This window comes from Apium graveolens, chromosome 3, assembly GCF_009905375.1.
Source record: "Apium graveolens cultivar Ventura chromosome 3, ASM990537v1, whole genome shotgun sequence".
Classification (NCBI taxonomy): domain Eukaryota; kingdom Viridiplantae; phylum Streptophyta; class Magnoliopsida; order Apiales; family Apiaceae; genus Apium; species Apium graveolens.
The window spans coordinates 171,758,542-171,775,604 of record NC_133649.1 but is presented as its reverse complement, the minus strand read 5'-3'; the positions used below and the strand labels follow the sequence as shown (position 1 = coordinate 171,775,604).

The window sequence follows — 17,063 nt, the reverse complement described above, 5'->3', positions numbered from 1 at the left end:
ACTTAACAGATAAGACAATCACACTCATCATTAAAGGTAAAGAATTATGTATCAATAGTGATGTTATAAAGGCATATTTCAAGATTCCTGATAACACTGTGACCTCACCACACACTGACATTGATATAATCAATATGCTTAATTCCATGAACTATGCTCTTTCTACTTCTAAGTTAAGTGACATTAGGAGACTGAGCCTTAGGAAAGAATGGAGTTTTATGTGTGATGTAGTGACAAAGGTATTTTCAGGTAAAGTCAATAATTTTGATTCAGTCAATATCTCCATGCTTAACATGCTCTACATGCTAGTTACAGATAAATTCTATAATTTCAGTGACCTTGTTTTGTTTGAGTTAGGTTTTAAACTAGGAGAGTTAAATAAGAGAGGTAAGAATGTGTATTATGCTAGATTCTTTATGATGTTAGCTAACCATCTCTCTGAGGGTATTGTGCTTGAGAACCCTAACAATAAATTAGTTGTTGGGTACAAGAGAGAAGGCTCATTGCAGATTTGAACAGGGCCAATCATCACAAGGAGGTGCCACTGTTCTATTTCCCTGTAATGGAAGCACCTCAGGTAAGTGAGGTAAGTTCATCTATTCCTACCACTATTTCAACCTCACTAATTTTTTTGAGTTCTAGTGTGGCTATGACAACTGTGTCAATGATCCAACAGTTGCCTACCCAAGCTACCAAACCTACAAATATTTCAAAACTAAATCAAAGAAAGCCCCCTCTGGTATCTCTCAAAAGATACCAGTTGTAAAATCCACCAAAACCAAATAGGGGAGTGTGCAGGTGTGTAAGATAGGTGAGGGAAGGGGTGAACATAAAAGAAACCCTAAGGATGGAAAGTTGAGTGGTTCCTAGCCTAGCCACACTGCAGTTTTCCAACAAATTGCAGTGCTTAAAAAGGATAAAAGCTCATTTCCAGCTTCATCCTCCCAAAAGGATGTAGTTATTGAACATAGCTCTCAACCAAGAGCACAGGCCAAGAGGGTTAGGGACAGAAGCTCACCCCAAACTTATGCCAGAAAGAAGAAATCTAAAACCCTTGGGGATGCACAGGGTACACACACTGTGCAAACTGGTGCTAAAGACACAGTCACTGCACCTTCACAAATTCAACTTGATGTGGCCCCAATAAATGTGGAGTCACAGCCAAAATCTCTAGTAATAGAAGCACCTCAAACACCAAACTCACCCACAAACTCACTGGATGTGGATATGATAAACACATCAATTCCTGATTCCCCTTTTTTAACTTTGTTAGGGAAGCCAAAATCTAGTGCACGTGAGCATCATCTTTTAGATAATTTGTTGGCTCACTTGCCCATTCTTTCAGGAACTGTTGAATCATCTGTGCCCAAAATATCTTCAATCAGCCCAGATTCCACAATATTTTCCATTCCTAGTTCATTCATTTCTACTCTCTCGATGGATATTGCTCATCCGTCGAGTAGTGATTGTATCCCGGCGGATAAGTTTAACAGCAGTTATCCATCGGATAACAAAACCACTCACCCGATGGATATTACTCATCCGTCGAGTATCTCTGCACAGCTTCAAACTTCATTTATTTCAAGTGCAGAAGAATTAGTGGTTGTACAGTCACTATTAGGATTGAGAGAGAAGAGTGTTTTGAGTGAGAATCTGGGTTGCTCCCAGGAAAAAGGAGAGGAAATGAGTGAAATTATACAATCCATTTCTTCAGGATTGGCAAAAGAAAGTGAGAGGAGTCCCACCTTAGAAGGTGAAGGTGAGGGTGTGAGGCTGGGGAGCCAGGATGAGACCCTGCTACAACAAAAGAGAGAAAACAAGAGAAATCCAGGTACTGGAGCTATAAGGATGGATGCCATTGCTAGTGAGTTAATGAATGTCTAGGATGCAGACAGGGAGGGACTATCTCAGCAACCTAAAGCTGTTATAGATTCCACCTCCGTTGATGCTGAGGCATTTACTCACCATGTTCCAGCTTATCAACTTCTAGCTGAACAGGGCAATGACAATGCAGAAAGGATGCTCAATCTGGTGCATACCACACAGTCTATGATAAGAGCTAAGGATGCCATCACAACTTTGCCCTCTACAGCTGGTGATGTGGATTATGAGACTGGTGGCTCATCTGATTTATTTGGTGATGAAAGTGGGGATAGTGAAGATGAAGTAATGGACATAGGGGGAGAACTAGGTTCCAGTTCAAGATCAGGTATGCCATCATGGGCATTTTCAAAGCACTGCGATGAGCACTACTTCAAGACAACCCTGATCCAACTAATCAATCAGGCAAATACTGCTCTTCAAACCACTTCAAATTCCAGTACCAAGAAGCTCCATCAGGCACATCTAGCCTCTCTACAACTTCAACAAATTCAAGGCTTCCAACATGCTAGGGATGTAAACACCATCAAGGGTGATATTGAGGAGATGAAGAAGGCCATTTCAGATAAAATGGACTCTAAGCTTCGAGGAACTACAATGCTTGACATCAAGAGGCAATTAAGAAAAAATTCTGATCTTGCAACCAAGATAGATGCATTGGATACAAGAATGTCAGTCATGGAAGCATCTTTAACAACCATTCATCTTCATCAAGCCCAACAGACAGATTTACTTCAAAACCTGGTGGCTGCTCAAACCCCCTCCTTTGCTCAACTTGATAATAAAAAAAAGGGGAGAAAGGACCAAGTGAGGGGGAGAAGCTTCAAATTCAAATCAGTAAAGTGATTGTGCCTTCAATTACAATCTCAAAGCCACCAGTTACAAACAGTATAGATCTGATAAATGAAGCAGCAGCCAACATTAGAGCAGCTGAAATGAAGCAGTTGAAGCCAATCAACTGGGAGAAGATTGATGAGGATATACAAAAGAAGTTTGGACTATTCAAGTAGCCAGTAAAGTCAGCCATCCATCACTCTCAAGTCAAGCAAATTTCTGTGAATGAGATGAGCATGGACTATCTGGAAAGGGGATAGTCATCCTGCATCAAATCTCCAAAGGCTAAAATAATTTTGAAACCAAGGGTAAATTATCCAAAATTATCATTAAAGAACCCTTTGGATACTGTGTATGAGACACCCAAGCCTGATGAAAAGAAGCTTCTGTCAAGGTCAATTGCTTTCTATAAAGATCCAGCTGATTCAGCTTCCAAAAAGAGAATTGCTAAAATTTTCAGGAATGGGAAAGAAATTTGTGTGGTGGCTCAATTTGCTCAAGCAAAGAGAGAAGAAAAGGCTAGATTGAAGCAGGAAAAGAAGCAAGCTGCTCTAGATGCTAAAAAGGCTAAATAAAAGAAAGAGCAAATTGCTATCTTGGCCAAGCTACATGCTGTAAATTCATCACAACAAATTCCTGCTTAGCCATCTGAAATTATTGAATCCCAAGATCCAAAGAAGCAAGTTGAACAACAGAAGAAGTCTCCAAAAATCAAGGAATTGGCTAAAAGAACAAAAATGAAACTGGACATTGTTGATAAGGAATTGGAGAATCAGTTTCTCAATGAGTCCACTTCAACTACAACTCAAGCATCAAAACCTTCTGTAGTATTTGAAGATATCAAGGTGGTGGATCCTTACAGGAACATTCATGGTGAACCTATTGTGCCTAAGGATGAGCCAATAGAATGGGAAAACATACCAATTCCTGATTTCAATTTACCAATCCTCAGCAAGCCAAAAAGAACAAAGTCAAGAGCAGTCAAGAAAGTGAAGTTGTCACCTCTCAAATCCAAATCTCTAGTCAAAGCTCAATCTAAAGTCAACAAAGGAGATTATATGTACTTGTGTGACATCAAGGAGTTTTCTGATCTAAATCTCTATCTAGATGAACTAGATGAAGTGAGAGGAATTGATGCATATAGAAACCTACCTGAAAGGTTAGTGTTCAAGTACAAGGGAGGAAAGGAGATTCAGTGGCCACTTCACAGGATCCTTCAAGAAAGCCAAGCTGTAATGATTAAGGTTTATTCATCTTTCAAGAATAACTTTGGGTTCAATGTTACTGCAAGAAGGTTGGTACTGAAGAAGATTAAAGAACTAAGGAGTGTTAGAGCTAAAGATGCACTCTTAAAGACTCTAATCATCCTTTACACAGGGAGAAGAGTGCATTTAAGGCCCTACTGGCTGATGGAGTTCATGGATGACAAAGGAGTGAGAAGATTTTTCAGATTAGAAGACCAATTGAGCATCTCTAACAATGAGACTCTCTTGGAAATGCAAGAAAAACTAAATCTCTCAGAATCTGATGAACTGGAATTCCACAGGCAGCTCCAAAATCAGATTGAAGAAAATAACAGAAAGCTTGGAAAGAGAACCAGACCTTCAAGAAACTAGATAAATCTGCTCAGGTTAGATGAGCATCTTGAAAATGACTGTGAGCAAAACTTTGCACATTTTGTTAATTGAAGCACTTTTCAGTATTATCTACTGTCTTTTAAAGTTGTCTTTTTAGGGTGTTTTATTATCATCAAGTATCTCTTAATTTATGGCTACAATTCTAGTAGACATAAATTGGGGGAGATTGTTGTGTATATGATGTGTACTTGATGATTTCATGAACAAAACATCTTGGTAGATTTTACTTGGTGAAAATGTAGCACTCGACGGATAAGGATTATAGCCCGACAGATAACTCATTTTAGTCCCGACGGATGATGACTTAGTATCCATCGAGTGAGTAGCTTATGTAACAATAAGTCTGTAGCACATTTCTGCATACACAGTGTTTAGAATCTGTAGTAGTACTTAAGTCATGTTGACTTTAACTAGATATGCAGATTAGGTTGATAAATTGTACATAGATGATGTCTTGTAATTCTGCATAAATGAAATGGAGTCAAGTGCTTGATTGCTACCCGCCGGATAAACAACAATGAATTCGACGGATGATCAACAACCCGACGGATGATCAATAACTCGACGGATGATCATAAACCTGACGGATAAAGAATTCAAATATCTGTTGACAGTGACAACACAGTCACATGCGTCGAGTGTATGCAAATGGAATGTGGTAGCCTATTCAACTGGGTTTTCAAGAACAAAGAAGCATTGCCATTTCCATGCTATTATGAAGATATTTAAAGATGCTGGAATAGTGTAATGAAGTAGCATTATATTAGACTTGATAGTTTTTGTTTTATTATCCTGTCTTATTACTTTGTAATCTTGGTGATATATAAACCAAGAAGCAGCAATAGAATAGTAACTAAGAAACTAAACAACCAAGAGAGAAACATTTGTAAGCTATATTCTTAGCATTTCTCTCGTTCTTAGTTGTTATCATTTTGTAAGCAGCTGTGAGCTTTTTGCACACAGAGTTCTCTCGATATATATTATATATCTCTGGTGGAATCATTCAAATCCACCAGAAAGTTTTTAAAGACTCTTGTTTTTAATTACTTGTATTTTGGTTCATATCAAGTAACTATTCCGCATTCTGCTAATCAATTCACACTTATATATATATTTGAGTTAGAACATTTTTATTCTAGAAAATGTTTCAAGAATTCCATTCAAACCCCCATTCTGTAATTTTTGTTACATTATGGAGTTCCACAGTACCATTCATGACATGCTCTTGAATGAAGTGGAACTTAATTTCAATGTGATTTGCCCTTGAATGCTGCAAAGGATTTTCAGTAATGGCAATGGCACTTGTGTTGTCATAGAAAATTGAAATCTTGTCCACATGTAGACTATAATCCAAAACTGATTTTTCATCCATGGAATCTCTGTACAACAACTACCCACAATAATATATTCAGCCTTAGCTGTAGAAGTAGAAATTGAATTTTATTTTTTACTAAACCAGGACACTAGCTTATTTCCTAGAAACTGACAGGATCCTGTTGTACTTTTTATGTCGATTCTACAACCTGCATAATCTGTATCTGAATAACCAATTAGATCAAAACCAGAATCTCTAGGATACCAAATCCCAAGTTTTGGTATTCCTTTGAGATATCTGAAAATTCTCTTAATAGCTACTAAATAAGATTCTCTAGGATCAACTTGAAATCTAGCACAAAGACAAGTAGCAAACATTATATCTGGCCTACTGGTTATTAAGTACAAAAGTGAGCCAATCATGCTTCTATAGCTTGAAATGTCCACAAAAATTTCAATAGTGTTCAATTCAAGCTTAGTGGCAGTGGCAATGAGAGTTTTTGCAGATGTGCAATCCATTAAGTAAAACTTATTTAAAAGATCATGAATGTATTTGGTTTGACTAATGAATGTTCCATCATTAACTTGCTTAACTTGAAGACCAAGAAAGTAAGTTAGTTATCCCATCATGCTCATTTCATATTTACTTTGCATTAGTTTGGCAAAAATTTTGCAAATTTTTCATCTGTAGAGCCAAATATAATATCTTCTACATAAATTTGAACAAGTATACTAGAGCCACTAACATTTCTAAAGAAAATAGTTTTGTCAAGAGTAACTCTTGTGAAATGATTTTCTAAAAGGAACTTTGACAAAGTGTCATACCAGGCTCTAGGTATTTTTTTCAATCCATAAAGTACTTTCAAAAGTTAGTAGACATAATCTGGAAAGTTGAGATCTTCAAAACTGGGAGGCTGACTGACATAGACTTCCTCCTCCAAATCTCTATTCAGAAAATGCACTATTAACATCCATTTGATAGACCTTAAAATTGGCATGGGCTACATAGGCTAGAAAAATTCTGATGGCTTCAAGTCTTGCAGCAGGAGCAAAAGTCTTATCAAAATCTATTCCTTCTTGTTGTCAGTAGCCCTTGGAAACCAATCTAGCTTTGTTCCTGACTACTATGCCATTTTCATCCACCTTGTTTCTGATTACCCATTTGGTGTCAATAGAATTCTTGCATTTAGGTTTGGGTACCAGCTTCCATACTTTATTCCTTTCAAATTGGTTTAACTTTTCCTGCATAGCTAAAACCCAATCAGTATCCAACAAAGCTTCTTCTACCTTCTTTGGCTCTTCCTATGACAGGAAGCTGTTGTACAGATATTCTTCTTGAGTTGCTTTCCTTGTTTGCACTCTTGAAGATACATCATCAATAATTAGTTCAAATGGGTGATCTAGTCCATTTCCTTTGTTGTGGTAGATTAGCTCTAGATTAAGAGGCCTCAAAGTTTTCTTGATGTGTGAGTGAGTTTTGATTAGAAGGAACTCCCCCTGAGTTTGTGGATTTTTGACTTGAAGTTGGGTCCTTTCTGTGTGTGATTTGAATTGACTTTCAACTCCTATTGATGGCTCAACGGATGTTATATTTTGCCTTTCGACGGATGATGCAGTCTGTCTGTCAACAGATGATGCATCATGTCTTTCGACAGATGCCGCACTTTGTCTTTCGACAGATGTAGAATTCTGTGCTTCATTTGTTGCTGACTTTTATGCATTTTCCATAAAAGTTATTTCTTGATTACTTTCATCATTACTATCATCACAGATCATCTCGACATTGTCAAATTTGAGGCTTTCATGAAAACCTTCATCTTGTAGTCCTTCAATCTTCTTATATCAAACACAACATATACAGATTCCATAAGAATGTTGGTTCCGAGATTGTAGACTCTATATGCTTTTTCAACTGCATACCCAACAAAAATACCTTCATCTGCTTTGGCATCAAACTTTCCATGTTGCTCAATTTGATTCCTTATAATATAGCATTTACAGCCAAAGGCACGAATAAAGTTTAGTGTTGTCTTCCCGTTCTTAAACAATTAATAAAAAGTCATGCATTTTGCTTGATTGACCAAAAAAATATTCTGAGTGTAACATGCAGTATTTACAGCTTCTGCCCAAAAGTAAGTTGAAAACTTTGATTCTTCTAGTATAGTCCGTGCAAATTCAAAAAGAGATATATTCTTTCTTTCCATCACTTCATTTTGTTGTGAAGTCCTTGATGCTAAAAACTCATGCATGATCCCATTTTCTTCACAAAATAACCTCATTACAGAGTTCTTGAACTTAGTTCTATTGTCACTCCTGATTCTTCTTACTTTGAGATCAGTATGATTGTTGACTTTTCTTATATGATTGATAATGATTTCACTAGTTTCATCTTTAGATTTTAGGAAATATGTCTAAGTGAACTTTGAGAAATCATCTACAATCACTAGGCAATATCTTTTCTTTAAGATTGACAACACATTGACTGGTCCAAAAAAGTCCATGTGAAAGAGTTGTAGTGGTTCTTCAATTATAGATTCAAGCTTCTTCTTTAATGATGCCATGATTTGCTTTCTCTTTTGACAGGAATCACACAGTCCATCCTTTGAGAACTCAACTTGAGGAATGCATCTTACTAGGTCTTTCCTGACATACTCATTCATAGTCTTGAAGTTCAGATGGGACAACTTCTTGTACCATAGCCAACTTTCATCTTTGCTTGCTTTGCTAAAAAGACAAGTAATGGAATTTGCATTGGATGAGTTGAAGTTAACTAGATACACATTTCCTTTTCTCACACCAATGAGAACCACTTTGTTGGTCATTAGAGTAGGGATTTGAAAACCATACATAATTACAGAATTATCATGCACAAGTCGCTTAACATGAAATGGCATATTATGTGCAAACATATTATTCCAGTATGGCATGCTAAATGGCATTTGTGGCATACTGAATGCAGCATAGTAAAGAGTTTGTGCAAATGGCATATTAGCAAATTGTGCATTCAAATTTTGTGTATGCATGACATTCATAGGCATTGTGGGCATGTTGGGAAATGAGGGAGGTGCAAACATGGGTGTAGGAATAGAAGATTTGCAATTAACAGACAAATAATTAATTCTGTTGTTCTCCTTGACTTAACTTGATTCTCCTGTAACAAAGTTCTACGAAACTGATCCATATTTCTCATTAAGTTTAGCTAGCTTAGCTTTGCTAATTAGATTCTTTTCAATCGACGGATGTGGTTCCTTGTCTTTCGGTGGATAGTCCCTTTTAGCTTTCGACGGATAATCTTTATCATCCGTTGATTCCACATCCGTTGATAATCCTTCCATCAACACATGATCCAGTTTCTCCTTACTCTTTTTCCAGGATTCTTCACAGAATGACTCTATACCTTGAACCTTGGCAATTTGAGTGTGTACATCTCTTGATGACTTCAAAGCCTTGATTACCTCTTGCTTTTGTTCAAGCTGCTTTATTAAAATATCCTCTTTCTTTAAAGATTCAGTCAATTCCTCTTTGGAAATCTTACACTCTAACTTTAATTTCTCAGATTCAACGAATTGAGTTTCTAGCAGAACATTTCTCTCACTTAAAAACATATTATTATCTTTATTTCTTGTGTTTTATTTAGTGAGTAATTTAAGTGTAACACGCAAGTGATATAATTCTGTTGACATGTCATTTATAGCATCATTACACTCATCTTTAGAAAGGTGTGGTAGGTTTGTGGTGATTACCTGATTTCTTGAGGAACTAACTTTTGTTTCATCTGATTTATCCATCAGGGCTAGGTTAACATAGCTTTGTTCTTCATCTTCGTCTTCCACATCTGCTGCCCAATCATTTTCCTGAGTCAGGAAAGCCTTCTCCTTTTATTTGAGCAATTCAAAGTATTTCTTCTTATAATCAATTGGCTCAAACTTCTTTTTCTCAGAATTGAGCATTCTGCATTCATTGGCAAAATGACCACTCAAGCAACATTTGAAACACTTGAATTTAGATTTATCCACCATGTTTCTATTTGGCTAGGTAGCTCCAAAAGCTTGGAAAATCTTCTTGATAGGAAAGCTAGATATTCATCTAGATCCTCCATTTCATCCTCATTGGTACAGTCTTTAACATCTGCTATTAACCCTTTACCCTTGCCTTCACCAACTCTTGAGTTTGGTACAAATTTCACAGCTTCAACCTTCACCTCTTTCTCTCTGTCATGTTCAGCTACAAGTGCAATAGATCCACCTTTCTTCCTTTCTTTTTCCAACTTCCCATCCTGCTCCATTTCGAGCTCATAGGTTTTTAAGATGCCATACAGTCTTTTCAAAGTAAACTCTTTATATTCTTGAGAGTTTTTAAGAGAGATTGTCATAGGCTTCCATTCTTTTGGTAGAGATCTAAGAAATTCTTTTGTTTGGTAGACTCTCCAATGGAGCTTCAGTGCATTTAGTAGTTTTTGAAACCTACTAAAAATGTCACTTAGAGATTTACCTTCTTCAAAGTGAAAGTGCTCATATTATTGTATTAAGAGTTGCATCTTATTTTCCCTCACTTATTCAGTTCCATCACATATGATTTGAATAGTATCCCAAATATCCTTGGCTGTCTTGCAGTTGATAACATTATCAAACATATAACCATTAAGACCATTGAACAGAATGTTCATGGCCTTATTATCCTTGTGTGCCGCTTCAATATCTTCATCAGTCCATTCCGGCCTTGGTTTTGGGATAGTCTGTTCAGTTTCAGTAGCATTCTCAACATTAGTTTCTACCCTTCTAGGAACATGAGGACCATTCTCTATGCATCTTACATAGATATAATCTTGTGAGAGTAGATGAAGGTGCATCTTCACCTTCCAATGTTGATAGTTGTCTTTATCCAGAAAAAGGATCTTCACTCCAACATCCTTTCTGCTCATATTATTAGTCTGTTTTGACCTTTCAACTCTTAGTGTGTCAAGAGCTTGCTCTAATGCCAATTATTATTCCCAAACAATCTAACAATAGAATTACAGAGGGTTGAATGTAATTCTTGGTTTCTTTTCAAAATTAAAGAAACTTCATTATCAAGTATATCAGTGTTTGAATATGCAAGTGTGCGGAATGAAATATTAATGTATCCAAAATACAAAGTAATTAAACACAAATATTTAAAAACTTTCTAGTGGATTGATCTTTCCACCAGAGATATATATTGATTGAGAACTTTGTGATGCAAGAATGCACACAGTTGCTTATAAGTAAATTTTACAAAGTAAGAACTCAGAAATTCTTAACAGATTTTGCCCTATCTATTTCTCAGTACTTTCAATCGATCTTTCTCTACTTGTTGCTCTTGGTTTTTATATTACCAAGTTACATATGAAAAAGACAAACTAATAAAACAAAAATATTTAAATCTAATCACATGTTTTTTTATTTCTCTATCCAGCATCTTTGTATTTCTTCAAGTAAGCATGGAAATTGAAATGCTTCTTTGTTCTCAAAATCCTACTAATAGGCTGCCACATTCCTTTTGTATATAATCAACCCATGTGGCTGTCAAGTCACTATCAACTCCTATTTGAATTTTTTATTCGTCGAGACTCTGTTGATTATCCATCAAGACTCTATTGGATCATCCATTGATTGGGACTTGGGTCATCCGTCGAAGCCTTGTAGAAACATCCGTTGAAAGTATTTCCATAGCAGTTGACTAAATTTCACTTGTACAAAATTACAAGGCATCTAATATTTACAATTAGCCAACCTATTTTGCATATCATTATAGTAGCCAACATGACTTAAAATATCCTACAAATTCTAATTCTCTAAGGCATTACAGTATACATGAATGTGCTACAAAAACTTATTTAAACATAAGCTACTCTTTCAACGGATGACAGAGTAAGATTATATGTTGAAAGTTACAACTACACTTAATTGAATTTACTAAGGTGTTTTGGTAAAATATCATCAAGCCTACAACATATTCCTAACATACATCTTGGTTGATTATTCATTGCTTTAATCACTGAACCCCTGAACTGTAATACTTTAAATCAAATCATTTCACTGACACCGGAAGTCCTTTAACATTTTATTCTTCATGGAGGCTTGAACATATTAATGAATTTCTTCCCATTACCTGGTTACAGACTTAGAGCATTAATTTCATCTTTTGATTCTTTGTATTTATCTAGTCTTCATCTTCAGGGTTTTGTGCTTCACATTTTAATATTATTTATCTGTTTATATTTCATGTTGAGTTATAATTTCTCGATTACATATTACATTACATTATGCTTTACATCATTTTAGTAGATGTTTAAGTTCAATTTTCAATTTTTAAAGCAATTATCTTCTTCCTCATGGTTATTATGTAGGTATTTGAGAAATGTTAAATGCATTTGGAATTAGGTAAGTCCTCTGTGAATAATGCCAATAGCTTAGGTTTGTCTCGACCTAATTTTTTGAATCATGTCATAAAATTTTATTTTTTTAGTTAAAACTTTTACATTTTTTTTATATATTTTGCACATACACACAAAAATCGAGTGTCTTTCGGAAAATAGTATCTTCAATCTTATGAATTCTTATGAATGAGGGGAAAGCTGCGTACATCTTACCCTCCCCAGACCTGCGAAAACGGGATATACTGGGTATGTTTAATTTGGTTTGGTTTGTGTCAACCTAAGTACAAAATCGTGGAGAATATAGATAAACCTCTTTTATATAGAGAACCCAATTAACTTCATTAGTACGAGATATTTTGGTATGTTTTCAGAAAAAAAATCAGTGCGAGCTCATACCAAAGCGGACAATGTTATATTAACGTGGAGTTAAGATCTCGCTCGTGGCCCAACAGTATTTACCAGCGTTCCATAAATCGGTTTAGGCGGCCGCTTGTGTGATGCCTTTGATTTAGCCATATTTTCCAAAAACCTGTCAAAATCGGGGTAAAGCGCTAAGCGATAAAAAATCAGGTATAGGCGGAACATTATTAAAAAAATATTTCTTATGTTTTTTTAATAATTTTGATTCATTAATTTTATAATTTTACCAAATATCATACCAATTTCTAATATAATGCATTGTGTCGAAAGTAACAAGATAATTAACATTTTTATTTTCCTACATTAAATATAAAAATAATATATTAATTAATTTATAAGTGTGACTTTAAATATATTTAATATTTTAAATTCAATAATTAGTTTATAACGAGTATTAAATGTGTAGATATTTATTAATACTATTATATGTCCCTTTATATCAAACAAATATTCAAACCTATTGATTATTATATAAATATTAAAATTAAAAGTAATATTTATATTTTTTTATTAATATATCGCTTAATCGGTTCAAGTAATTAATTTATTGAGAGAGCACTCGTCCCCCTGAACACTGGGCCATATTGTGAAACATTGGTATTTACAACATAATACGTGAACTGTACTTCCTTTGACATTGTTAATATTTGAATACAAATAAAGTCGTAGAGTCTACAACATATTACGTATTTTGAATGAACATTGGCATTCTTATTATTTAATTGTAAGTATGATAAATAATGAAATATGTGTATATACTATATAGCATGCGTGAAAGTTATATCCGGTTCCCTCCGTTGTAGTCTCTTGAAAGCAATCAAAACTAACAACCCACAATTTGAACTTGTACCCTTTTAAGAATCAAACGATCGTGGTCAAATATCTTTATGTAATTAATATATATATTTAAGCAGATAACCATTTGAGGACGTTGGTATTAGAAAACTGAAGTACGTTTCAGCACGTTGTAACTTAAGTACAGAATCACCTTTGTCTTGCATCAAACGGTTCCGCACAACTGACTGAAGTGGTAACTTTACTGAGACCGTCCCGCCTAATCAAACTACTCCGGTTATAGATCGAACTAGGCCATCGATTAGGATGTGTAATCAACCCTACCATACTCCAATTTAAAAGGAAACCAACATCATCAACTACTTCTAAATATTATCAGTATATAGTAATTTCGGGATATACAATCATAAATTTTCAATATGATATCAAACTTGTTTTGCCGAGTTGTTTTGTTATTTATTTTTAATAATTTTTTTGATATATAGAATGCTTCACATCCCCCTAAATTTAAGTATCTTTCAACCCATTATATTATTTTGTTATAATTTTATATCAAAATAATGCAAAACCTACACTTTTAAAATTCAACTCCAACTTACTAACATTATTCTTTTTATACTATATAAATTATTTTATTTCTAAAATATAAAAATAAATTAAACGTAATAAAGTGGTGAGATACAACTTATAAGTGTAATAAAATTGTTTTAGTAAAAGAGTACAAGGCAACTTGAAAATGTACAAAAAAATTTAAAAAATTTAGTGTGACATCAAATTTGATATAATTTTGAGTATAATGTCAAAATTATCTAATTTTTGAAATTGAGTTAGAAAGGAGTTTTACGTTAAAATAGTATAAATATGTATATTTAGAGTTGAATAGGAGATTATGCATCCGAAAAAGTTGATGTATTTTCACCTTTACAGGCCATTTTTTTAATCCAGTTTAGAGCATTTACGACAAGATATTCATATAGCCACTTATAAGTTCAAAAATAAAAAGCGAATCTTAAATTTGAGCTCCAAAACTATTAAAGACATTTTAAAAACTGAAGGGCACATTCTCTTTTCAAAATTCTCTTTTCTGAATTATAAGAGTTTCTAGATGGCTTTTAACTACTATTTTATAATAAATTAGTAAGATTTATTCCCTCACTTTCCCCTTTATTTTGTACTTTTATAATTTCAAATTACTTTTAATAATATAAAATTGAATGAACAGTGAATATAAAGAGGATATATATTATATTTAAGAGTGATATTAAAAGTTTGTTGGAGATGTTGTTATAGAGACGTGACACAAAGTCTATATATATAGGGTGTTAAGATGGATGTCAATATTACTCGCTCTGTTTCATTTTAATAGTTGTTTGACTTTTTTGCACCCTTTGACCCTATAGTTAAAATAATAATTTTTAAAATTTTATTTTTTTGAATAAAAATATATAACTTAAATTTTTATATACAAAAAAAAATTTAAAAAATAATATTTTTTACTATGCGGTCAAAGCAATCTTGAAATACATGGCGACAGTTAAAATGAAACAGAGGGAGTATGTGACATGACTTGATTTGACACGTTGTTAACATTTAATTGGAGTTAAAAAATGTTATTGAGGTGTCAAATGAGTTGATACATGGTGCCAAATTGGGGTATCAAAAATTGTCATCAAGGGATGTCAACTTTATTTGCCGTACCAATGGGAACATAATGATGCACAAAATATCATTTCTCTAATATATTTATATTATGCATTTTTTTAATTGAACTTGTGAAGTTGACATCTTGGGTACCAATGTGATGTCAATCATTAAAGTATTTTTTGAAAGAAGAATGTTAAAAATGATACCCTCTCAGTCCCCTCAATTTTTTATATTGAGCGACGTATACACACTTGAATGCTCTTACTAAATGTAGTTGCATAATATTTTTTAATTTTTTTTCTTCTAAATAAAAATATATTGTTTAAATTTTTATAAAAAAAAATTTAAAAAAAATTACAGATACATTTAATAATTGCCATAAAAGCATGTGGAAAAAATGGTAAAAAAATAAGATGGGCGAAGGTAGTATAATAAAGAGAAAATTTAATATATAATATTTTTATTATATTACAAAGTTAGCTATTGAAGACACTTTTACAGCAAGTGCCATAGTAGATGCAAAATGGCTCTAACCATTACTATAATTTGGCACAAAAAAATGTTTTTTGGTGTTAAAATAAAAGTTGCACTCCAATACTAGTTTTATAACTAGTTTCAAATTTTCATAAATCTTTTAATTTTTACTTAATTTAATATTATTTTGATACTTTAAGATGTACAAGACAATAATTATTTAACTTTTACCCTTTATTTGTAGCAATAAATGATGTGGCAAAAATGTATTTACAGTAAAACCTCAGTAAATTAATACTCGATTAATTAATAATCTCTCTAAATTAATAATTTTGTCCGGTCCCGACTTGGGCCGGTTCAAAAAATGATCAATTTCGATAAGATAATAAGATAATAATTTTTTTGAAAACCCTGTATAAAAATATGGTCCCAATAAAACTATAAATTAATAATTCCCTTATATTCATAAAAATATAGCTATTACATCTTTGTAAAATATGATTCAATTGTAGTTTGCTTTTTCATATAATTTAAATCAACATGAAGCTCATCCCTAATCTTCCTTATTGCATCCAAAATCTCGGGTGTGGTGCTTTCATGTTGCATCAAAAAGTTATTAAGCATTTTTGATGACTTGAGTGCTTCTTTACGTGTAACCGGTTCCAACGGTGTTGTATCTTCAAGATCATCTTCAACACTATTTTCAAGGATGGTGTTTGCAATCTCTTCTATACTCTGGACCTCGGAACATGATTCATTTTCACCCGGATAATCTAAGAAGTTATTAACATCCATTTTATTACGATAACCTAGATCCTTAATCATCACCTCAAGTTCATGAATGTATTCTTCCGGAGTTGTATGTTCATTTAAATTTCTCGAAACTTCATCTATGGAACGAATTTTGCAATGTTGAAAGCACCTTGCTATTGACTCTTGTTTTACATTTGTCGTCCACGTCGCGACTGCATAATTGATAGCATCCAAAACATTAATCTTTCCTGGATCAGATTGTCCCAACTCATAACCTTCTAATAACCCACGATAAAATCTCCTGCGATAGTGCATCTTGAAAGCTCTTATAATTCCTGCATCACAAGGTTGGATTTTTGATGTCATGTTATACTTAATTCATGTACTTTGAATTTTCCTAATATACATTGAATATTTTCTATGTAAAATACAATGAATTTAACTTATACACTACATGGACTTTGAATCTAATATATTGTAGATTACATTGACTTTCTAAATTCATATACATTGAATTAATTGAATTAAGTATAAAATATAAATTGTACAATTCATTTTATTTAAATTTATGTGAATAAAAATTTAATCAAAAGTTAATTTTGTTTGCTACCGAAAATTCTCTATAAATTAATAATTATTAATTTATCGATTAATTAATACCTCTCTAAATTAATAGAATTCTCCGGTCCCAACTATATTAATTTATAGAGGTTTTACTGTATAAGCATCCTTGATTTCAAATATAAAATCAAGCATACATATATATATATATATATTTACATTTAAGTAAGTATGATACCCCTTTGGAATTGAGTATTTTTCCATTATATGCTATAATATAACAATAACACCAAAATTAGCATTCCATTGTACCTGCTCTTGGAAGGTTAAAGGCAAATAAGGCATGTGTGGTT

The 17,063-nt window shown here is 33.5% G+C and overlaps 1 protein-coding gene across 1 annotated transcript; it reads right to left on the bottom strand.

Annotated features, from left to right (window-relative positions):
* Nucleotides 1-15,876: 15,876 nt before the first annotated feature.
* Nucleotides 15,877-16,545, bottom strand: LOC141710923 (ARS-binding protein 1-like). The gene has a single exon (XM_074513413.1). It carries the CDS (start codon nucleotides 16,513-16,515, stop codon nucleotides 15,877-15,879), a length of 639 nt encoding a protein of 212 aa, XP_074369514.1. The 5' UTR covers nucleotides 16,516-16,545.
* Nucleotides 16,546-17,063: the final 518 nt, after the last annotated feature.